Raw genomic sequence first — 25,720 nt, forward strand, 5'->3', positions numbered from 1 at the left:
ACATAACGCTAGTTTTCTAAGTTTTTAAAATGGTATGGTTATTCATTCCTATTTTGAAATAAAGTAATCTCTCAATCTGTCTTATCGGAGAATCGTAGAACTGGGATGGATAAATACTTGTACTCTGCAAATAAAAATATAAAAACCATTGAAGTATATAACTAGAGTAAACATAAACGTTCAAAATATGTTCCCTCAACCTGTCTATGTTTGATAGAACCGACTTTAGTCTGTTGCGAGCGTTTACCAGCTACTTTTCTTCTCGAAATTACTAAAATGCCTATATGTACGCTAAGATACTGCACAAATCGATCTGGAAAAACTATGGTATACCCATTCACCGGCAAGTAATGTTATTATCTTAATCAATACATATTTAAAATAGCTAATTTAATGACAAAAACGTCTTTTTAATATGTTACAATTCGTGAGTTATCTTCTGTCTCCGTCCTGCTCAGTTAGTCGGGAGTAAATCGAAACGACAAACAAAGGAGACGCGTATGTGAAAGGGAGCGACATACTGAATAGAACTTACAGTAAACCGATGTAAACAGTCCGTGCTTTTTACTGTACTACTGGTTTTGCTTGTCAAAGCCGACGTGACGATATTTGCTATGTCCGCTGGTCAATTCCTGTCCTTCGAAGACGAGTTTTTAGCTCGGATTTGTATGGAGTGTTATCTCTATATTATATTAAGCCTCAATGATAAAAATTGAAAATAAATACTGGAAGAAAATTCTATTCACTGGATCAATATCTTTAAATATTAGTAAATTCTTACCCCCCAATGTCCAACCCGCGTTCTGTACAAACAACAATTTAGGCAAAATTCTTGATTATTCCAAATCGAAAAAAATCTTTCAGAAAAAAGCGGTGTATAAAATTACGCGTGGAAATTGTAACAGTAAATATATCGGCCAAACTGCGAGAAATTTATAAATAAGAATTAACGAACACCGCCGTGGACTTTCTAGTAATAGTTTTTCTGAATTTGAATACCATATTATGGATACAAACCATTATTTTCATTCACATCAAATTAAACTTTTACATTTTGCCACAAATAAAGGTATTATAATGCATAACTTAGAAAATGTTGAAATATAAAATTCAGACAAAACTTTAATTATTAATATCTGTACCTCAGAGGCAGACAGATGCAAATCCTGAATTTGATGAAATGACATTTCGATTTTCGTATCCAGATTATGATCATGTCCATTGATTTTGAAGAAATGTAAGTCTTGCAATGATAAAACCAATGTATTAAGATACTGAAAATACAAATGAATGCTATAAATGTAAAGAAATCACTTAAAATAGATTATTTAGGCTCGTGTTGAACATTTGACGTTTGGATTTGCACCTGTCTGCCTCTGAGGTACAAATATTATATTCCGAAATTCTTCACCCCTTGTATCAATATTCCCCATAATTAGGAAAAACCCACCCCCCCCTCACACTGCCTTGCCCCTTCCACCCGACCCTATCAGCACCTAAAGGATGGGTAATTCAGAATACCCGTAACTTGTACTGTTATTATTATTATTTTTTTTAATTAAAATTTATTTTTCAAAAATATTTACAAAATAGTCTTAAATTAAAGTCCTGCTGAGTTGCATACATACAACTCGTCAGCAGGTTCTTATAAATTACATCGATTATTTACACTTAACCTACATCAACAATAATTTTACTTGAATAACAATTACAGATTACATTATAAACAATTAAAAACTATCACTAATACAAAAAAAAAATTTCTAATAACCATAATTTGAGCAAACGTCGCACTCCTGTATTTAACTCAGTATTTTTAATATTGTTTGGTAACATGTTAAATATTTTAGGTATACTGTATTGCAGTGTCCTTTTGCCATATTTATTGCAGTATCTAGGAACAGCTAGCCCTTCCATACTAGTAAACCTGGTGTTGTAATCATGTACCAACTTGAGTTTATACTCGGAGTGCGACGCATTAACTCGTATGTGGTAAAAAATTGCAAAGTGTTTTATTTGAAATAAATTTAACTTACTATTAATTTAACTATTTAATTTAACCTTATGTGTATTTCTGTACCTCAAAGGCAGACGGATGCAAATCCAGAATTTGATGAAATGACATTTCGATTTTCGTATCCAGTTTATGATCATGTGCATTGATTTTGAAGAAATGTAAGTCTTATAATGAAAGAACCAATGTTTAAGATACTGAAAATACAAAATTAAAAATTAGGCATCCAGATGTTTACTAACTGAGATGGATATGTTCTCATCATCACTATGGCTGCATCATCTGCACGGCATGTGATGTTAATGACCTTATCTCCCTTAGTAGATACATTATTTTATTTATTTATTAACGGACATTGTCCATGAATACAATTTATAAGGTTTAAATATTACAATAAAAGAATAGTTTAAAACATTTTAAAAAAAAGAAAGAAGCATTGACAAACATAAGGGACATCGAGACAAGATCTGGACTATTTATTTAGTGCTCGTTTAAATCGTTGAAAACTTAAACCAAAAAAGTCCAGATCTTGTCTTGAGTTAACAATACGACAAAGGCGGGTCATTGGAGAATTTAGGCCATAGTTTGTTCTATGCTGATCGATGAACAGTACTTCATTGTTTCTCAATCTACGAGTCGGAATATTGAATTTTACTTGTCCCAGTAATGATGGAACAACGATTATACCATTTAGTATGCCGAACATATATATGGAGTCAATATTAGTTCTACGTTTTTGTAGACTAGAAATATTTAACATTGACTCTATTTCAGCATAAGAATAATTAAATTATTATTGTTAAAATCGTTTTTTTTTTATATATTGATTCTGCTTGTGTTAGAAAGTATATTAGTGTATATATTGTTGTGTTATATTTAGTTATAAAGGGGCTAAACTTGCTTTGTTTCTTTGTTGTTCTTAATATGTGTTATTTTTTTAATGTTAGTATTATTTATGCCCCGAATTGAGTTGCTGTAACTCCTGGGAATGTAATTTAACGTATTATATCTGTAAAATACTTTGTGTTATATGATTTATAAATTTAAAAAATTAAAAAAGCTTTAAATTATTAGAAACCTCGTAGAGAAAGTAAATTTTAATTTAAAAAACAATTTAAAAAATGAGATATTGGTGTTATCGGGTGCAGTAGGGTCTATTCTATGTTCTGCTAAAAACAGCCAGGTCATTTTCATACAAAAAATAATCACCTCGTGAAAATAATGTCGATCTAAAATCGGCATTTTCCAATTTGCAGAAAACACCCACAGCACTAGAAAAATCTTACGGTACTTTAAAAATCATTAAAACTTATCACATATGTAATTAGATTCTTGTTTGTAATAAAAATGTTAAAAAAACAATGTATTTATTGTTAATCATTTGTCAAAGTCAAAAACTTTCCAACCATTGTGTAGATTTGATTATTCACTCTTTTCGCAAAGGTGCTATAATCTCAGATTCACATTTCTATGGCTGGCTGCTTTCTTCATAACTACGTTCAAGTGATGTCCCATCTTATTTTCCCAACTGTGTCACTAGAAGTCAAAATCTGCTTTTATGCCCCAACGTCCAGAATGTGTAGATTTGTCAATTCGTCACACAAATTTGAAATGACAAATTTGAAATAGATATTCCGTCTTTTCGAGGGTCTCTTCGCCACTAAAGCAGTGTGGGATGAAGATGGATTGGTATGGAATAGCTCGAAGTCTTATTTGTTGTTATGTTATAGAGAATATGATGTACTATCGCCTGGTAACAGAGGACTTCATGGATTTCTATAAAACGCCAATATCACATAAGCATGAAACGCGCCAAAAAGCGAGAGGAAATTTCATAGAAAGAAGAGCCACAAATGCGTATGGAGAGAGGACCAGGGCGTATATACTCCCTCGCATAGTAAATAGACTCCCGGACGAAATAAAGAATAGTGATATGAATAAAAACAAAGTAAAATTGGTTTTAAAAATCTTTTTCTTAAATTTTAAGTTTAGTGTGTAAAAAAAAAAATTATAAAAAAAAGGGAAACCAAACAATTTAAAACAGTGTCAAAAAAAGTGTTTGTTTATTATTTTTTATATATTTCGTTATCAAAAAAGACTTGATTTACTTGTATTTAATTTTTTCAAACTTTTATTTTATTGATATTTTTAAGATTTTTTTAAAAATATTTTATGTAAACATTATTATATTGTGTTACAAAAATGTTTAAAGAGATAAATCCCTGCAAAAAAACTGCTTTTGCAGTTTGGTGGGAATTAAAAAAATTGTTTAGAATTTTAAAAAAATAAAAAAAGTTGAGGAAGTGAGGTTGTTAAAACATATACAGAATGGAGAATGTTACACAGTATGCAATGTGGTTAATCAGCCGATGACAGGTCATAAGCCCATTAAATCCCTAGACTTCCATTGTTCCTTCTCGAAAATGTTTTCTCCCTTTGTTGCAATAAATTTAGATCTTAAAACTAAATTTAGTCTACAATATTTTAACATTCTGAAAATATTGTTACATATTTTTCAATCGCATTTTATTCTAGAAAACATCTTGGGAATTAAATAAACAGAAATGCAGACGGAACATATTGAATGTGCTCTTTGTTCAAAGTTTGGAGTGGTACCTTAGTCAGTAATAAATATATTGTGACGTATGGTAATTCGTAGGGTGACCAAACTTAAATTTTTCAACAGTTTTTTTTAAGACAAAATAACAGCTTATATTCAATAGTTTTATTTTTTATTTAAATAAAGAACGAAAACCAAGGAATATAGATTTTCAAATATGGGAAGAATGGTGAATGTTACACAGTGTGTAAAGTGGCCACTTAAAGCAGCCAATGGCGGGTCATAAGCCCTGTAAATGCCTAGACTTCTATATTGCCTTCTCTAAAATGTTCTTCATCTCTGTTGTAATATGATAATTTAAAATCCCAATCGTCCATGCGTTCTGTAACTGCAAGACGTGAAAGGATACTTATTTAATGTACAGCGCCCTTGAGATGATTTTCACAAAAATAGCGCTGTATAAATTATTCAACTATAAATATAAATAAAACCACACACCGACCACGGCAACAGCACATTATCCTATCAAACCACGACAAATTTAATAAAATTTTGCCTTTGATATTTGATAAAAAGATTGCAACTTTGAAAAATAATCTTTTTTTTTTTTCTATCTTTCTAAAAGCATCTAAATATACTTAATATCGGTAAAGCCGGCTTTGTAATATCTCAGTAGATAAATATGGACGAAAAGTGATTCTTACCGTCTCGGGAATTGTCATATGTCATTTAAAAATCATGTTCAAGCGTTCACGTTCAATCACGTTCTAAATTTTAAATCGTTTTAAAGTGGCTGGTTTTTATCACAGCAGCCTATTTAAAACATGTGAGATGATGTAATGAAAACACGTAAATACAGGTCGGTAGAGCATACCAAGGTAGAAAGAGATAGTAGGAAAGTCAAGTATACCATCTCGGTATGTACCGATGAAGATAGCGTTCGTAATTGCGGCCCTGGGGTTGGATGACAAGGAGGTAGTGAATAATTTCAATGATAACATACAAGACAATATACAATGATAATATATAGGAAATATAATATTACTAGACCCGTAATCTTTCATAATTTTTTACAGCATACAATGCGTTATAAATTAAGAAAAATAATATTAATTATAAAAGCTAATGAAACTGGTTTAAAATAATCGACGCAAACAAAAATTGGGAAAAAAAAACAGGTAACATATTTTTCCAATAACTTTTTTATTAAACATCATTTTGATTAATTTTTTTGCAAAATCTTATTCCATAATGTTGACAATGTGTCAAAATTATTAAAGTATTTTTTTGTAATTTTTTTTCAATAAAAATATACATTTGCGTTTGCTTTCCTCCCGTGCAAAAGGTTAACATTACAATCCATCGCTCTACAGTTTAATAATCTTTAGTATATATGTCAGTTTGGAAGCGTGCTTTTTGCTCTTTGGTGACTTTTTCCCAGTTATCACTACAAAAATCCGCATTTCGTGCTTTACATTTTACATGCATTCCCCATCCCAACCTCCCGCTCTACCGTCTCGCTAACGCGTAGAGATTTAGATTTAGATCAGTGCTGTTCAACATGTCGCAGTGAGAGCAGTGCGATGTCATATACGAGTATAACCCTCTCGCAACCGAATATTACGTTTTTGGATCGAATCCAAACTATGAACATTTTATGAAAACAATATTTCACATTATTTTTATTGAACGTCACCATGACCAATCATCATCGTCACACCCCTATCCGCACACATTGGTGCTTAAGGCACTGCATTGGTAAACGGAATGCAGCGTATATCGATCATGTGTTACACGCAAGGTAAGGTGATTGGTTTTACGTCAGTAAAATATTGAAGTGTAAAACCACCTTATAAATTATTATTTCATGTCAACCTTTCCAGGTATCAAACTTATATTACAGTTAATAAAGTTTTTTATTATTATTATTATTGTATAGGTACATTATTATCATTATCAGTATAGACACGGAAAATTGACAGGCTCGATATATTAACGGTAATATTCTGACGTTGCTTATATTTTTAACAAAAAGTTTAGTTAATGTACATCTACTCTATTTAATTATTCCAAAAATGGTGAACGGTAACTTATATTTGTCAGGCTATAGATATGTACTTACGATATATATTTCAAATTTTATTTACTTTTTTCCTACTTTTTGTATTTTTTCGTGAACGTATGTTATGTTTTTTGGATTGTTATTTTTAACTTTAAAAAAAAAAAAATGTTTTTTCCTTTTAACTTGGTAAAATTGTATTTTTATTTTTTTTGTTCAATGATTTTAGATATACCTATCTGTCCTTTTTTTATTTAAAATAAAACATTTTTCTAACTTTTTAATTTTTATATGCCCTTTAATAATTTATTTTTTACAAAATATGTTAGCGTTATCATTGTATGAAACCACTGTTTATAACTTTTATGCTTTTTTTATTTGGTTTTTCTACTGTATATTATTATTAAGTGTTTATTTCTACACACTAAGTATGTATTTTTTTTATAGTAAAAGGGAAAACGTGCCATGCGTAATAAATAAATATTTGATTTTGAGACCAAGTATTATTGTTTTTTTTTTCATAATGTCTTGACGTTTGGTCACCCGAGGATTGAGAAGATTAGTCAGAGTCGGCAGCATCAAGTTTTATCGCACTAACCAAACTGGCTGCAATATATTCAGTCTGGGTAGTGCAGTCGGAGGGGATGGCGGTGACGGCTGGCAGCTGACGGCAGCCTGCCTCGTGTGTAGTGCAAACGAGGAAAATCAAACTCGAAAAGGCCCTCACGCCGCCGCCGCAGCCGACCGCGTGTCCACGTTGAGGTTATGCGCTATGGAAGACTGAAGAATGCCTTCGGGTGATGATAACGCCATTCTGTACGCCGGACAATGTCACGGCCGGTGCAGTGCGCGCCGCCGGGGGGAGGGGGCAGTCAGCTGACGGCGGTTGCCACGGGCGCGAGGCGGAGGCGGTGCGCGCGCGCCGTGCAGTCGCCGCTCGGCGCCCCCCGGGCCGGGCGGCTCATCGGTTGCTTCACTCCGTCTCGACCCGCGCTCGCCGGCGGACGCCGCCCGCCGCTTCCCGTGAAAAGTTTCAAAATCATTCGCGACGCCGAGTGCCGCGGTCGCGAGTTGGACACTTTCCCGAATCTTTCCCCTCCGAGCAGGTGTCGCGGGAGCGCGGGGTCACGCGGCGCCGGGCGCGGGGCGGGGGGCCGTCTAGACGGGTACCCGCCGCCACGTCGGCAACGCGAGAAGCATTTTCCAAAGACTCGCGAAAAGTTGGTGTCGGTCTGTTCCCGTCAGCTGACCGAGCAGTGGTACCCCGCGTCCCCGCCTCGCTCCGCCCGCAGCCCGCTGTTATCGGTTCCGCCGGAGATATGTGTATCTTGCCCGATTTGAATTATGAATTTAGAACAATAAAAGAGCGCCCCAGCGCGTCATCGAAACAAATGACGTATGTCGTGTGATTGAAAAGTTTTTTTATGGTTCAAATCCCACGCTAAAATATCCGTCGAAACTGGATTTCAATGAACGCGACGAGCAGACGATAAAAACAGGTATTTATCGCTGTAATTATTACTAAATAGACGCAAAGTTCAAATTTCATCAGCGTATTTTTAATTTCATAAATATAACATGTAGCTGTCATTCGCAATAATCGACGCGATTTTTTTATCGACTGTTCCGAATTCTCGTTGGCTGTCTGCCAGTCGACCGACTTTTCCGTATAAAATGCAAACGTGTTTCTAGTTTCTCACCAACTGAATACATGATGTTATATAAACGCCCCCAATTACACATTTAATTATCTTTCTGTCGCCGCTCATTTATTTCCGCAGTTCGAGTCTATTTGAATTCGTAGTTCGCTCCTTCCCGAGCCGTGCAAAAAGTTTCCCGGCCACGTGTTTGCCGGGAAAACTTTCTCCACCCGCTTTATCTCCGCACTCTATAACTATACCAACAGCTGCTCGGCGTGTGTGTGTGTGTGCACTGTACATAGCTGACCCTTATGCGAACACGTACATAATGTTATATTTAGATAAGACAATAGTATCCGCGCAAGTTATTGCACCGCGTTTCCGTGTAATTTCTTTGTTCTCAAAAATCGTAATATCACGGAACAAATTTGTAACCGATTTGATCGAAAATTACGCAATTGTTTCACTCAGTTGCTCGTAAAATAATCTTGAATAAATTGGCGCTTAAAATTCTTCTGTTCAAACGTAAACCCTATCAAAATAGAATAAACTTAAAAGATTTGCCACGTGGTAGCCGTGTATTGGCGTAAGATATATTAAAATACGTTCAAATGCCTACTTCATTACTTTTGTTCGCACGTACAGATACTATTTTTTAATGTTACCTCGTTAATTATATTAGCCGCTCCTAGTCCCGACTCTTATATCCGGAAAAGAGGTATGGAATTAGAAAAACAAGGATAAAAATAGGCTGAAAGCGGTCGAAATGCGATCTCTCTGTAAAATAACTATGTACTTTAGGTGCACGAATGTCGACATTAGTGCATTATTTGTGTAAGGCTGAGATAAGTATTATGTGCAAAATCAAGATGTTTTGCGTTGGTTTGGACATGTCGACCGAACGGGCGGCGAAAGAACAGCTTAAACGATTTACGCAGTCGATGCATGCAGAAAACGAGGAAGACAAATACTTGAAAATGGGCATGTCAAAAGTAGAAAAGATGCATTAAAAGCATTAAACGCATTCCCGTATATTCTCCCTGGATTATTGCACCAAAGCAATTTTTTTTACACACCAAGATACCATTGGCGTGTCTCTATTTTTTTAAAACAGAATATTTTTACTTTTAAAATTCACATGCTACTGTTAATAATATTTTTTACATCTTTTGTAAAGGTTGTCTGAGTCTTTTGTTTAGTTTTGTCTGGTAGTTTATTGTATAATTTCAGTCCTTTTCTCGTTTTAAAAGGTTGTATATAATGTTTTTCTGATATTCTCGTATTGTTTTAATGTTTACTACAGTTTTTTTCAAGTTTTAATTCTTCTTTTATCCATTTACATCGGTGGCTAATTTATGAATAAATTTTAAGGATTCTTGTTTAAAGAGTTCAGTTACATTTAATTATTTAGTTTGTTTAAAAAGTTCTTTAGTTGCTGTTAGATGGGGTAGGTCATACACTAACTTTAATATTTTATTTTGCTGTCTTTGTAGTCTGTTTATATCATTTTGATTTCCTGTTCCCCGTAGTAGTTGCATATAAAATATTTTAGATTTTACATAGGCTTCATACATGATTTTTTTTTCCTTTATGGGAACAAAGTTTTTGATTTTAAAAAAAGACTCAATAATGTCGCCACTTTGCTAATTAAATTGTTGATATGAATTGTCCGTGTCAATTGTCTGTCTAATGTTAGTCCAAAGTATTTAACATATTATAGTTTTGCTTTTATGATAAATTGTTTTTAATAGGAGTTACGACCATTCAAAATCCCAAAAAAGTGCCTAGTTTTATCTGCCGTCTTCGGATGTCTGGTATACAAATTTAATAAATAATTTTGAGAAACGGAAAACGTGCCGTCACTGAAAATTTTATTCTGAAAATTTTCCTTAAAAAAAAATTAACCAAAGTAGTTCAGTTTTGGGGTGCGGAAAACGGCGAATTGTCGATTTTAGTTTTGAAAAATTAGTCCGACGTGCAGTTGTCGTTTTCGCCCAGCTTCGGGGAGGCATTTGCGAGAGAGAGGGAAAACAGTTTCCAAATACCTGTTCATCAAAATTTTCTAGCATAGCGTATCTTCTTAATTTAGAGAAAGGAAGGTCTCTATGCAAACTCATTGTGATATGGCGTTTTATCCTACGAGGATACGGCGTGATGGTTTTTTGTTTAAGGTTCTTCTAAGGATTCCAAACGAAAATATGAAACTAATTATTCATAGATGGCGCTTTTATAATTTTTTATTGAAAAATTCAATTTTTACGTTTAATTTCAATGGAAATTTTACAAAACTGGATTTGTGGAAACTTTACACTATATTGATTGTAACAAATACCGTGACAATATAATATAGGTCCTTTTCACAAAATGGTGTACAAAACAAAAAAAACTCAGCTTATTTTTTGTTTTATACATTGTAATTCGTTCAATCGGTCGGTCATTGGCAGTAAGTGGGATTGCACGCTAGTAATACAACCGTATTTATAATTTTGAATTTATTTGGAAAACAGGCCTAAATTTTATTTTTTCTCCAACAAATATATCTTAATGTTCCTTCACGTAGATTCAGAAATAATGAAATTCTGTTCCCCGGTCATCATAAGACTAATTATGGTTTCCATGCGCCTTTACCCAGAATGACTAGATTTGTAAACAAAAATCAAGATCTAAATTATTTTGATTGTAAATTGAGTTTTTTTACAAATAGGCTGAAGAAATATTCCCAATAAATTGACTGTATATTTGTAGAATTAACCTGGATTCCATAATGCCTGTCTAATGTATTAACTTGTCTTTGCTTTTCTTTGTTGTATTCCTTCTATTATTTGTTATTCTATTATTATTGTTTTTTGTTATATAATTAGTTTAAATTGGACATTGACCGTAAATTTGTTAAATAAATTAATGAAAAAAAATTGTCTTCAAATAAATTGTGGAAAATGAATTATTTGACAGTTTGTCACTATGTTAGTTTTTTTATGTCTAAATTTCAGAATATTCTGTATTTTGCTTGAGGTAACACGACGTTACATCATCGCGTGTAATGGAATTTTGTAGCGCAGCCTTTTAAGAGTTAAATCGGGTAATATAAAATATTGGTTGTTCAACTTTAGGCCAGACGGTTCACAAAATAATCTTGTTTGGAGAGTGCTGTACCGCGTATTTACCTACTGCGCCTGCGGACTGCAGACGTCCTATCCAAACATTTTTTACATTGCTCGCGCCCGTCGGCATTTTGTAGACACTCCTACAAGTTACAACTTGCTGCCTCAGGGTTGTGCACACGAAATTCGCAAAAAATATCAGACAGTAAATAATAACGACCGCCATAATCGGAATGATTCGTCAGCACGTCACGAATCGTGTGTCTGGCGGATCAAAAATACAGTTCTGTGTGTGAAACAGAAATCCTGAAGAAAAATCCCGAAGAAGGAAAGGTCCTAGTAGTGTTGTGGTTGGTCACGTTTGAGGTCCTGGGTTCGATTTCTGCAGGGTGGACGTAAAATATTGATATTAAAGGTGGTTCTACACTGCGATGCTTTATTTATTCATTTGTTTATACATACATTTTATATTTAACAAAATGGCACACAAAATACTCTGACAATTTTTTCTTGTACTGGGAGTAGTCTCAGTATATAAGGGTCGGCAAGCCAGAAATATTAGTATGCCTAATGTTGCAATCGGTTCCTATATGGGCAAATGCCTGTTCTAAAAAAACGATTTGTAGCGGTAAATATGGTTATCGAATATGCTTCCCATAAATAAAAATCATTTTGAAGAAATAGAACAACTTAAAAGAGAAAAAAATATACATATACAGTATACGTTAATAAAAAATAAAAATATAATAGATTTTTGAATGATTCAATAAAATTGCATAATATTTAGATTACTATCCTTAATATATTTTCTGATTCCTTACTTCCAATGCCTGTCAACAGTTTCATAGTTAATTTAATGACGGCCTCCGTGGTTACTGGTCAAGACGCTTGACACACGTGGAAGGTTCCGGGTTCGATTCCCGGTGGGAACAAAAAAAATCAATGTGATTTTTCTCAAACCTGGGTGTTTTGTGATGTAATACACCAATGTAATTGGGCCTCCTAGCCTGTTGTGGAGCTAAAAAGAAAAAAAAAAGAAAAAAGACGGAAAAAAAGAAGGTCCTGCTGAAACACAGGAATTCCTTAGCTAGTCGGGACCTGAAACAATGAACCTCTGTACATTTTAAAGCTGTGAAATAAATAAAAAGTTCCTGGACTGGCACCTGAAGGCTAAGACTAATCACTTTAACTACAAAGTAACAAAAATGATCAAGACGCGCTGCAATAAGAAAGATCAGTGGTTTTAAAAAAATACATATTTGTTATAGACTATCAAACTAAACAGATTTTTTATTGTTTTATTTATTGTACTATCATTGCTACGATTTAAAAAAAAATATTCCTCAGCTGTTATCTTCGGTGAGTTTTCCTGATTGGTGTGTTGGCTTCCCGGAAACGGGAAATCCATCACAACAGTCTATTTATAGTTGATTTAGAAGAACTTGTGACATCGTTTAAAGATTAAAATAACATTTTTCTCATGTACTTTAGAGAAACTTTACCGCACAATTATATGCTCTGATTTTTACCGTGTGTAAGAAACATTTTTTACCCCATTTCCCGTAGCGCTGAACTTGGTTATTGGAGTACCGACTCCGTGCCCTACGACTGGAAAATGATTATTAAAGTGGCCACTTAATTCAATTCAATTCAATTTTTTTATTCAAATATAAAATATACATTACAAACATACTCGTATATTCAATACGTACCTATTATAAAAAAATAAAAAAATACATGGAAAAGACTCATGTCAAAGTAGTAGGAGAATCCTGCTCCGGAAAACCACTTCGGATACATGGAACAGATCAACATCCAGAGCGATGTTGTTCAGCATAGCGGTAGCCCTTCCAACAGGCATAACCATAGGCAGGTTCCTGTATATCGGAATATGAAACATTATATGCTGACGCTGTCTTACGCAATTATCAGGAACATACAAATCAATTAGGAGCTGGAATCCAGTCCTTGTCTACTAAAATTTAGACAAACTCAAAACATTGTTGAAAAAAAATAATACTGGTTAAATCATTTCGATTTTTTCCGTGTTTGAATTTTTTTTATAAATACTTTTGTGTCAAAGAGCGTGTAGCAACCGTTTGAAAAACTTTTTTTGTCTATTAGAATCCGGTTTAGAGAATACTTATTATCTGTTTTTTTGTTTGACAAATTATTTACTGGACTTTGACAGAATCACAAAACCCGCTGTGTGTATTCTTTCACGATGTAAGACATCATTGGCGAGTGAAATATTTGTATTATTATAATAATATAATTTGTGTTTTAACTTGCTAAAGGATTTTTCCAATCCACAGATAATCATGTCTAGTTTGGCTACTACCGGCTTTCTCTTAAATTGAGAAATGGAAGATTCTCAGGGGTACCCTAAAATATAACGACCGATACTTGCGAAATTCTCGTTTTTGAGGGAATGGTTGAAAAATTAAATTTACACATATTGTCCAGGGAGCCCAATGTCGCTGGGTATGAACCGAACTAATATTTTATGCCGTCGTTTCCCATCAAAGGGTTGCTTAGTGCAAAGTGTTGCCTACCCTCGGTGTTGAAATTGTCAAACGTAGTACCTACCAAGTGTCTACCTAAGGGCGTCAGAGTTACGAAATTTCACAATAATGATAACAATAATCTAATCTGATGATCCAATCTGATTTATTACTTTCATTTACAAAATTACAATAATCGATAGGCTATTGTGATCTAAGTAAATTCAGTTTTTGCTGCAGATTTTATTTAGAAACTCGTAACGTTCGTGGATAACGTTTCTTTCAGCTTACGTTAATTATACACAATTTAAAAAATCAAGTAATAAAAATTATGGACTCGAAAATTCGTATGTTTGCGTTTCCGTTACGTACTCAAAGGAGTGTTAACATGTTCTCCTACACATCAAGTACAGTAGAAAAATAGCTCAAATACCTCTAACATTATAAACACATTATTAAATACAACAAGATTATGCCTTAATAACTGTGTTTATTAAATTCTTCTTGTCTAGAACGTGCTTCCCTCTTCCATCGAAGCCGATGGCAATAGCGGGTGCTTTTTGTTTTTAGCCATTTTTTATTTGCAATGAGGTCACTACGAGGGTGAGTGGTCCCTAAACAACAGCACATCAGTGCGAGCGTCCTATTTACTAAATAAGTATTACCTATTTGCGTATGTGTGCTGTGCTGTACAATACTTACACGGTAAATATTGCCAATTTAACGCGGTTATGCAGAAAGCAGCCAGCCACAGGAAAGTTAAACTGCGATAATAGCACTTTTGTGAAAATAGTGAATAATCAAATCTACACAACAATTGCAATGATAAAAAATGCATGTATTCGCTTTTTTACAATGCAAAAAAAAGAATTTATTTGTGTGTTTGACAAGTTTTAAAGATTTTTTAATGTTGGCTGACCACGCAACCTAAGATGTGTATTTTGCAGAAAACAGCCAGCCTTAGTGATGTATATAATATTTATTTATTTTACAGAAACAAACAGTCGACAATGATATAGACAGACCAGCGAAGTTTCTAAATAAAAATCATTCATAAATTGTGGTACAACAAAAGGCTGTGTTTATGTGTATTTGTATGAGAGTAAGTGTATAGGTGTGTTAGTGTGTATGTAGGAGTAAGTGTTCAGGTGTGTGTAAGTGTGAGCATTATTAAATAGCAAGTGGGATCGTATCGCAGCCAGAAAGAATCAGTCTTAATTTATTTTAAAATAAATTAAGGGGCGTGTTAAATATATCAACAGATGAAAAAAAATCATCATAGCTGGAGCAAGAACGATAGACGAAAGAGTGTTGTGCATAGTTAGTGGCTACAGACTGGTAGATGGAATAAATACTGATTTCTTGTCACGCGAAAGGGGACATTAAGATTAATTTTGGAGAGTAGGTTAAAAGAGTCTACTTTAATATTTAATATAAATAAATAGCATATAGTGCGTCTATTTTCAAGGGTAAAAAATCCATTTTGTTTAAGAGATTGGCTGTAAGTGCAAAGCGTTTTATTGTTTTTATAATCTAGGTATTTAAAAAATTTCGTTGAACATTTTCAATCCTTTCTATGTTTGTTATGTGTTGCGGGCTCCACACAACGGATGCAAACTCCAAGTTACTGCGTACAAAAGAGTTGTATAAAGTTTTCAATGTGCTTATGTTGTGTTATTATGTATTGAACTTGTTACTATATTTCAGAATATTTTTAATATGTCCATGTGTTTGTAGACTTCCATATTCTCTTTTCAAAAATGTTTTCTTTCTCTTTTGTAATAAATTTCAAGCTTATCTAGTTATTCAAATCTACGAATTGCAGTATCGCTTGAATTGCCATTGCACACATAATAATAATAATAATGTTTGGATAATTTATATAGCCCCATTTTTGTGAAAATCACCTCAAGGTGAATACATATCAAGGTGAATTTTCAAGTACAGTAAATAAATATCCCAACCGTCTTGCAGCTACAGGGCGCATGGACGGTTGGGATTCTAGTTCCTCGTCTCCAGTTATGATATATATGAGCTAGATAACAGAACGTCTTGCAGCTACAGAGCGCATGGACAATAAGAAATCTAGCCCCTATTTACATTTTTATTTTTTATTTTTTTATTTGACAATGAAGTTTAGAGTTTAAGTGATATTGAATATATTTTGGTAAGATTAGGTTAGAACAAAGCGTTGAATATAATAACGTTTATAAAACAATGCTTTAAATTAATAATCTCACTTTTTGTTTATGGCATGTCCACACCGTAGCGACTTAACTCAATGTTTATAACAATTTAACTCATATTTGTGTATTTTAAACTAAAGTTGCAGAGAGGAACTATATTTCACACCCAGCCCGCTCGGAGGCTGGGTGTTTTTGTCATAGTAATATATAAATACAACATATATATATATATATTAGGGTTAAATTGTAATTAATCACTTAATTCATTTGTCATAATGCAATCGGTTTGTGGTCCTGTGGCTAGTGTCTCGGACTCACGGATCAAAGGTCCGTGGTTCGAATCTCACTCTACCCCAACTTGATTCCCATTTTCTAATTGTGAGTTACTTACAACTCGTTGAAAATGGACCTCAATATGAAGTGTTTGGGTAAATCGTAAGAACGCAATTATTTCCTGTGTTAAAATAATTTTAGTGATTTTTTGACTGACTGATCACACAAAACTTCAAATATCCATTTTGCAGAAAACAGACAGATCTAATATTTAATGATAAAACCTAATATTTAAGATAACTAGATTTCTAGAGGCGATTTCTAGATCTTTCCATCATCGTGTATACCGTTAATTAGTGAGTGAGTGAGTGAGTGAGTGAGTGAGTGAGTGTTTTCTGCAAATTGAGAAATGTCGTTTTTGTGATGAACACAATTTTCAGAAGGTGATGAAAATAGTTTTTTGTGTGAAAACGGCCAGGCGATTTTTAGCAGAACATAGAATTGGGAAATATCACATACTATGAATACCGATAATAATATATTAATATTGTATGTTCGAAATCAATATGGATATTGGAAAGAAATGTTTTCATACATAAATGTAAAAAAGGAATTAAATAAAAATACGTTTCTAGAAAAACGCAACACGTTTGTTCTAGCTATATGTGACGTCAAGATTCGTGATAATGTTCTTAGCAAATTTAAATGGGCAGGAACAAATAAACATGAATCGTCATGAACGTATTAGGGGCGTGGCGAATGGAATGACCGTTTTTGCAGGAATTCAAAATTATTTATTTATTTATTTATGCATCAACGGTTCTAGGAACCTTTTACAAGAAAAAGTTTTACAGAAATAATCACAGCAGTGAACAATTCATTAAATAATATATAATATGAAATAAAACTATCTGATTCAACTGAATAATTAAAACTAAACAAATTTGTTAAAGTAAAATATAAAAAAAAAAAAAAAACTACAGAAACGTAAAAAAGATACATAACATTTCCAAGATGACAAATAAAAGATAACAATTAAAGTGAGAAAAACTTATGCTCTAAATATAAATATAACAAAGTAAAATTGAGAATAATTTAACATAAACATAAAGTGGCTAGTATTATAAATTTTAAAATATTTTTTATTCTACTAATAATTAGCAAAAATTTTTTTTTACTGGACAGTATTTATTGACCTTTATTATTTAAAAAAAAAATTAAAAAGTTAAATTTCCCTATATTTCACCCGATAACACTAATATCTCATTTCTCTGAAATCGTGGACTGGCTGGTTTCCGCATAACTACGTTCAATTTATATAATCATAATGTGTTACAAGGAAACCGCTTCACACAAGGCTTTTCTCCTTTGTGTTCGTGCATGTGGCAGACAGAGTATCACCATACCTGTGTGCCTGTGTGGAGGTATACAATGCTCGTGAATGTATTCTATGAATCATGGACATTTTTTGTGAGTTTATTTTACACTTGCACGAACTGTTGTCGTGTTACTTGTATCGATGGTTGACTCTCGCCCCGACAATTTTTAAACAGGTTCTAAAATGTCAAATTGAACACAATACTTGCAGTAAATAGACCGATATCTTAACAAAAATGACAGAAATATTGGAGAATGTAAAAATCTAGGCACCAATCTAGATGTACCTAGATTTTCAAATTCCCTAATAAATAATCTAGGCGCCAATCTAAATATACCTGGATTTCCACACTACCAGATAAATCTAGGCACCAATCTAGATATACCTAGATTTATTTATTTATTAAACGCTTTATTTACATATACAATATACATGGTGTTCTTTAAACCCTGTCACATCCGAAACCACGATGATCAGTATGAGCAAGAAGACATATTGGCACATTAACATAATTTTATAGAACGACTAAAATCGTAAAAAATAAAATATCGAAAAAAACAAATGGTTGCTTACTTCTGCAGGGAAGAAACAAGGAGGGAGGGGGGGAGTCTGAACCACACGGCCGCGCCCTCGTCGCTTCTCCCCTGCAGAAGTAAGCAACCATTTGATTTTTTTATAAATAATGCTTAAAAACTTTTTTATATAAACATATTTACTTCACTTACTATTTTTTCTCAATTTAAGTGATAAATTTGGGAATTAAAGTATGTTAACTGTTGACAATGACAGTTGATTATAGGCAATATGTCAGGGCCGCACTAGGCATCCATATAAAGTTTGAGTTTTTATCGAGTAGAGGTCGATTAAAATTTTACTCAAAATAGCACCGTTAACCTTGAAATCGCATCTAAAATGAAGTGTCCGAATTTCATGGCGCTACGACTCGCCGTTTCGGAGATGTGACGGACAAACAAACAAACTCAACACCGGACTTTGGTTCCATGGAGTTGAGATTTATGTCTCAATAAATGTAACATAAGTATATTGTGAATAAAATGAATAAATAAATAAAAAAATAAACACACACATCTATTTTCAGTTTTATAAAACAAATATAGGCGAATTATAGAAAAATAGATTGGAATAACCCTGCAATAATAAAAGCATTTACAACGCAAATTAATATCCATTTGGCGATTTTCGAACTGAATACGGCCCATTGTTTTGCTACGAACTGTAGCTTACTTAATACCCAAAAGTCATAGAATGGTTTTCCTACGTTTGGGCTCCTCTCTAGGTTACGCATTATTATTCGAATGAGTACGCAATGTAATTAAAAGACATTAATTTCATTAGTAAATTTGTTTATTTTTAGCGCTTTTTATTTAGTTATTATGTTATACATAAAACTTATATGTAACAGTTCTTTAATGTACGCTATAGGAACTCTAATCAATTAACTATGAAGGAATTACAAAAATATCTCACAATTCACGTAGTCACGAGCCGAGTACAGCCAAACGTAATCCGACACATCCTGACCGCAGGTTTCGGCCAATTTTTGGTCGAAACCGAAACTCGTTTTATTGACTAAAACTCTCCGAAACTGGCCGAAAGTGAATCTTTGGTTGGTCACTTACACGCACTAAAAATATACCAAGAATAAAAATTGCGTTCAACTGTAAGAATGTAAATTGTTTTACTGATAAAGAACACGGTTTGTTTATGCCAAAATGTGGTGTCGAAATTCATGGTGTCTCCAAGTGTCAAAAGATACTAAATCAAGGTATAAAGAAAGCATTCCAAGATAACATTATCTCAAAAAGTTGGTCAGAAAGTTACCGCGTGTATAGTGTAGATAAAATTGATAAAGTCGATATAAATTTATTGTATTTTCCTACTACCTAAACTATAAAAAACATTCAACTGATAATAACTATTAAATTTTTACTATCACATCAAATTGACCATAAAATATCGTAGTTTGCGTGATTTTAACAAAAATGTTGCCATCAACAATACTTTGAGTCTATCCAAATTTTCGCAAACAAGAACTGGATCCAACCTACTTGGGAGTTATTAATATTTACATACTACAACAGAGATGAAGAACATTTTATAGAAGGGAATGTAAAAGTCAAGGCATTTATTGCTCATGACTAGTCATTGGCTGGTTTAAGTGGCCACTTTACGCACTGCATAACATTTACCAATTTTTGCTATTTTTGAACATCTATGTTCCTTCGATTTTTCGTCTGTTGATACGGGTGAGATTTTGACTTAAATACTTCCTACGCCTGAAAATACTTTTTGATTTTTAACACGTCTTCTTGGACCAGCTGGTTTTATCAACATTTTGAGTTTGTCTGGATTCTGAGAACCGTATTTAACCCCCCCGGGAGTTATGTCAGCTCATAACCTTCACAGAGATAAACAGATGAAAAATTGAAACAATCCATATCTTCAAACGTGGGAAGAATGTTACACAGTGTGTAGAATGGCCACTTGAATATATTTTTTATTTACTTGGTTTACAAACAATGACTGTAATGACCCTTTTTTGTAAAATTCTAAACATAATCTACTTTTACACATCTAGTAAATGTTATCACTGTAACTCTCCAAAAATAAACATGAATAAAATACGTATTTAAATCAAATTAACAATAAAAATTATCAAAATTAAATTATTTAAAAAAATAAATGAATTAATATAAAAGTAATAAAAACAATTCATAAAATACTAATAAAAACAATAAACAAAATATGCATCGAAACCAAACCAGCGATGTAATCCATCAAAATTAAATGTACAAAATTAATATATCAATATAAAAACGCGTTTTGTTTACACTTCTTAAACCTAAAGAATCCAGCGTCAAATGATAGGTCATAAGGCCTGTAAATGCCCAGACTTCTATAATTCCTTGTATGAAATGTTATTCTTCTCTTCTGTTGTATATTAAAATATTGTTCATGAGATGGTTTGATCATGTAGAAAGAATGGATGACGAAAGAATTGTAAAACAAGTATATATGGCGAAAATGAACGGCAACGTGAAACGAGGACGACCAAGGAAGACGCGGCATGATCAGATCAACCGAAATCTGTCAGTCTGGTCATGTCAAAAGCAGGCAGAACCGAAGGGCATGTACGACAAGATGTATGAGTGTGGAAGAAGCTAGAAATGTATGCCAGGATAGGCGTGTGTGGCGGTCCGTTCTCTCTGCCTTCCTCTACGGAAAAATGTCGTGATGGAAGTAGTAGCAGTTGTTTGTTCAAAAATGTACATATTACCAGATTTTTTAAAAAATGACCTTCATTTATTTAAGGTATTTTCCTTCAAACGGACAAGGTCAAATTAGGATAACTTTTTTTGTGTTCAATTTTGACAAGTTTTTCAGTAGATACTTGAAAAACTTTTGCAGAACATCTGATCAATTACATTAATTAGATGTACTTACTTGTACCTAATTTAATTGATGTTAATTAATTTGGAAAATACGTTATTGATGAATATTGTAAAATACGTTATTGATAAATCTTGTAAAATATGTAATATGTAATATCGTAGCTGTTCAGGCAAAGGTCACCAACCCTAAAAAAGTCAATTTTGAGTTGAACATGCCATTCAAAGTGTAAAATTATGTTCTTCAAGAGGCAAAAGACGCCTAGGTTACTTATATAGAAAAATGTTGAGTAAATCGAAATTATTTGTTGACAGTAAAAACATTGGTGTGATTTTCAATAAAATCTCAAAAAGAATAAATCACGAAAAGCAGATAGAATTTATTGACAGTTTCAATCAATTTTTAATTTTTTTTTAAAGTGTGACAGTGTTCGTTTAGGTATTTGTATAATAAGACATATTTTAACCACAAAATTAAATGACAATATTTGAGTTTGTCTGGACATAATCAATTCGCCGAAATGATTACAAAACTTTTCAAAAGCCTTGAAATTCTTTTCAAAACGAAAAGCTAACAAAACGAATCACAGATAAAGCAAGTCAAATAAAGAAATTTTAAGAATTAATTTCACATTAATCCTTTTTGACATCTTACCTTACCGCCTACCCATTTTCAAATAATGTTACTCATTGTTGATATATTGAAAATGTTATTTAAATGGTTTTTAAAAAAGTATCTTGTTTTACGTCTCACCTCTCCAGCTATCACTTTGCAAAAAATATGACAATCGGTCGCTCCGCGGAGACGTGAAGGAAACACAAACAAACAAACAAACACGCAGTATTAATACTATACTATTAATATATTGTCACTAATGTATAAATTGTAAATATCTTATGACCATTATCATGGTTAGAGAAATCTTTACTTAAAAATAGTATTCTTAATTTTCATTATAAATGAACGTCAATTTGGGCCACTGAATGAAAAGTGATATTCTGCTTGTAAATATTCTCCAATCATTAGATATAATTTTCTTCTTTTATACACTTTTGTTTTTGTTTTTTCACATAGATATAATTTTAGCTGATAGAATGCATAGAAACACTATAATGCCGCCCACAAACATTCCCTGCTTCAACAAATTGGCACTGTTAGTTATGTGTCACGTCAGCCGTTAGATCCATTTTGTTTTTTGTATCGACCTCAATAATGCTTTTAAACATCTTTTAGTCTTTTATTGTGTTCTAGAAAACTAATCCGTGGAATATTTCCGTATATACCATTGGCTTATCTATTGCTGTAAACCAGAGCAAACACTTCGAGCAATTTTAGAGCGTTGGGTCGCGTCGTCGGAAAACTTTAAAGATCTATCAGTTGTTATTTTTTCAAATAAGAATTATTCAACTAATTACAACAGGGATGGAGAATACCTTAAATAAGAAAATATGTAAGTCTAGGCAAAGCCCTGTAAATGCCTAGACTTCCATATTCCCTTATTTAAGGTATTCTCCATCCCTGTTGTAGTTTGTTAATCTTAACGACTCCCGAGGGGGTAAAATCCAGTCTTTTGTCTACTAACATTTGGACAAATTCAAATATTGTAATTATTTAACTTTTGCCATGTACTACAATTTTTGCAATGTATTATTGTCGGCCTCGTGGTGTAATGGTCAGCGCATTTGCCTGCCTTGCAAGAGGTCTCGCGTTCGATTACCGACATGATTGACACGAAATATTTATTTAAAAAGTGTTTTTACACTAGGATATACCGCCAACGCATGTACTCGTATCGAAACTGCAAAATTGTATTGTTTAATTATAAAGCCTAAAAATGTTTTGGTACAGCCTCATCGTTATTTTAAACTTTAGAATTTATATTTTTATTTATGCCAATCAAAAATAATTTTACTTTATTGTCTGTTTTGATAGAATTTCTAAAACGACTAAATCCAGTATTAAATGCGTCAGAAAATGGTGCAAGATCTTGTACAAGATTTGACCCAATAAATATTGTGTTGTGTAATACATTAATTGGGTGACAAATCTGTGGAAATTAAAAAAAAACACGTCCTTTTTTTTACTAAGATTTTATGAACTAGAATATTTCATAGTTCCTGGACTGGCACCTGAAGCGTACGACTGATCATCTGACTTTCATGCAACAAAAAATATCCAGATACGCTGCGATTGGTGTACCAATGAAGTGCCCTATGCGCCATTGGGTGCGGGAAGGGAATGATGATGATTTTTACAGCTTGTTCTTCGTTGATATTGTTACTAATTATTTTACTTTGACGGGAAAAGGATTCGTACCCGCAAAAGTACACTGTCGTAAATCTGAATTTGGCCATTTTGTGTTACGAATGCAGTTTAACCTCATTTTTTTTCTTAGAAGAACACTCACGTATCTCTGCGTACGCGTTCCACAAACTTCGGTATTATTTTTGATCGTTTGAGAAGAACTTGTGATGCTACAGTGTTATTATCGTACTTTAACAATCAAGCGAGCAAATACCATAAAAATACTGGCCATTATAATGTCAATTTACATCAAGTTACGAGCATTCACCATTACCATTCCCTTTCCGCACCTAATGGTGCATAGGAAACTGCATTGGTGCACCAATCTCGGCGCATCTGGATCATTTTGTCATCATCAGTCTTACGCTTCGGGTGCCGGTCCAGGGACTAAGTGTGAAAACACCCTTTCTAATAAATATTTCATATCAACCATCGGAAATCGAACCCGAGACCTCTTGCAAGGTAGGCAAACGCGCTGACCATTACACCACGAAGCCGACAGTTACGAGCGTTAATAAGCTTTAAAGGTTTGTTTTTGCTCTCCTGCGAAATAGCCGATTTAAACTTACCATAGTGTACTTCTGGGGTGCAATTATGAATCTTCTCTACCCCCTTGAGAGTGGTTAATTTGGAGATATTTATTTTTTCCATGCGGCTAATTTTTGCTTTGTGTATGGCCACGCTGATGTTTAAACGTCAAAAAATATGAGCCCGTGAAATCAAAGATGATGATTTTCAAATAGAACATTATTGCGGCCTTAAGAATTACCATTAAGCCGAGTGAACGCGGTTGAGATGCGATCTCTTAGACGAATGTGTGGGAAATCAATGTATGACAGAGTTACGAATGATGAAATCAGGCGAGAGTGTAAATCTGAGTCAAGTATAATTGATAAGATTAAGAAAGGGTCACTGAGATGGTTTGGTCACGTAGAACGAACGGACGACGAAATAATGGTAAAACAAGTATACATGGCGAAAATGAACGGCAACGTGAGACGAGGACGACCAAGGAAGACGTGGCATGATCAGATATACCAAAATCTTAAGTCTGGTCATGTCAAAAGCAGACAGAACCGAAGGGCATGTATGACAAGATGTATGATAGACGTGTGTGGCGGTCCATTCTCTCTGCCTACCCCTACGGAGAAATGGGGTGATGGTAGTAGTAGTAGTAGTAGTAAGAATGACTTTTTATATATTTTCATATCTACGCATGTCGGATGTCGGCTTCGGTGGCGTCAACTCTAAATATATTTCCTAATATTTTTCGTAACTTATGAAGAAGGCCGTTTTTCGTTTCCGCGGTGCAGGCGATCCGTTCGCGCCGCCCGCGTCAGCCGCCCCAGATCCGCTTCCCCGAACTCCCGCGCCGACCCCGCCAGGCCCGCCCGCGCTGTGCGCTGCGGCCCTCGCGCGCGCCCTCGGCGGGCCTCCCGATTCGCCCGCCCGGCGCATGCGCTGCAGGCCTGCAGGCCTGCAGGCGCATCTCCCGCAGTGGCCCTCGCCCCGCCCGCGCCGGGACGAGGAGGGGACGCCCGACTGACCGGTGCGCCGGTCTCGTCATGCCGCGCCACCCGGGCCCGGGAAGGAACAAACGCAGTGGTTTTAAATTTGTGCAGTGCTAGAATTGTCAACGATTTTTATACAGAATCAATCAAAAATATGAAGCCTATGTCTATTACAGTATTTTTATTTAATGAATAACATCAAATTACGTTATTTTATTTAACTTTTCTTAAGTTTTTTTAACTCCTGCCTTTCATACAGGTCGCTAAAAGATAGATTCCATAATCATTCATCTAGTAAAGGGGTGCCATCCGTCCTGATATACCGAGACTGTCACCGTTATTGAGCCCTCTGTCCCAAAGTCCCGATGAAACATATAATGTTTCGATTTAAACTTACCCAGTGCAACTCTGTTATCAACAAAAATCTTCCACGGCCTTACTCACAATTAATGTGAGAATAGGGTGGCAAAATGGACAAATCATTGAAAAGGTTGACAGTTATATATACCTAGGACACGAAATAAAGCTCGGGAAAGATAATCAAGAGGTCGAAATAGAAAGAAGGCGAGGTTTAGCATTGGCCGTCTTTGGTAAGCTCTCATATATCCTAAAATCTCCTTAAAGAAGAAACTTTTTGATGCTTGTGTTCTCCCTGTACTGACATATGGCTGTGAAACTTTTGTGTTCACGAAAACAAAATACACAAATTATCAGTGGCACAGAGAGCCATGGAAAGGAGAATGCTGGGTATTTCGTTGAGAGACAGAAAAACCAATACA

At 34.1% G+C, this 25,720-nt stretch overlaps 1 protein-coding gene across 3 annotated transcripts in view; it reads left to right on the top strand.

Annotated features, from left to right (window-relative positions):
• The first annotated feature begins 5,776 nt into the window (after positions 1–5,776).
• The window catches only part of LOC148282770 (uncharacterized), a 42,604-nt gene continuing 22,660 nt past the window's right edge, over positions 5,777–25,720 (top strand). Inside the window, exons 1-2 of one of the 3 annotated variants that reach the window (XM_088224571.1) lie at positions 5,777–8,132; positions 24,744–25,183. In XM_088224571.1, coding sequence (XP_088080697.1) covers positions 7,434–8,042 — 609 coding nt within the window. In that variant the 5' untranslated portion in view covers positions 5,777–7,433 and the 3' untranslated portion in view covers positions 8,043–8,132; positions 24,744–25,183. Of the gene's footprint in view, positions 8,133–18,296; positions 20,348–24,743; positions 25,184–25,720 lie in introns of those variants that run through there. The other 2 variants (XM_088224573.1, XM_088224572.1) reach the window with 2 other exon arrangements.

This window comes from Micrasema longulum, unplaced genomic scaffold (genome assembly GCF_059751315.1).
Source record: "Micrasema longulum isolate JH-2025_06_02 unplaced genomic scaffold, ASM5975131v1 h1tg000298l, whole genome shotgun sequence".
NCBI lineage: Eukaryota > Metazoa > Arthropoda > Insecta > Trichoptera > Brachycentridae > Micrasema > Micrasema longulum.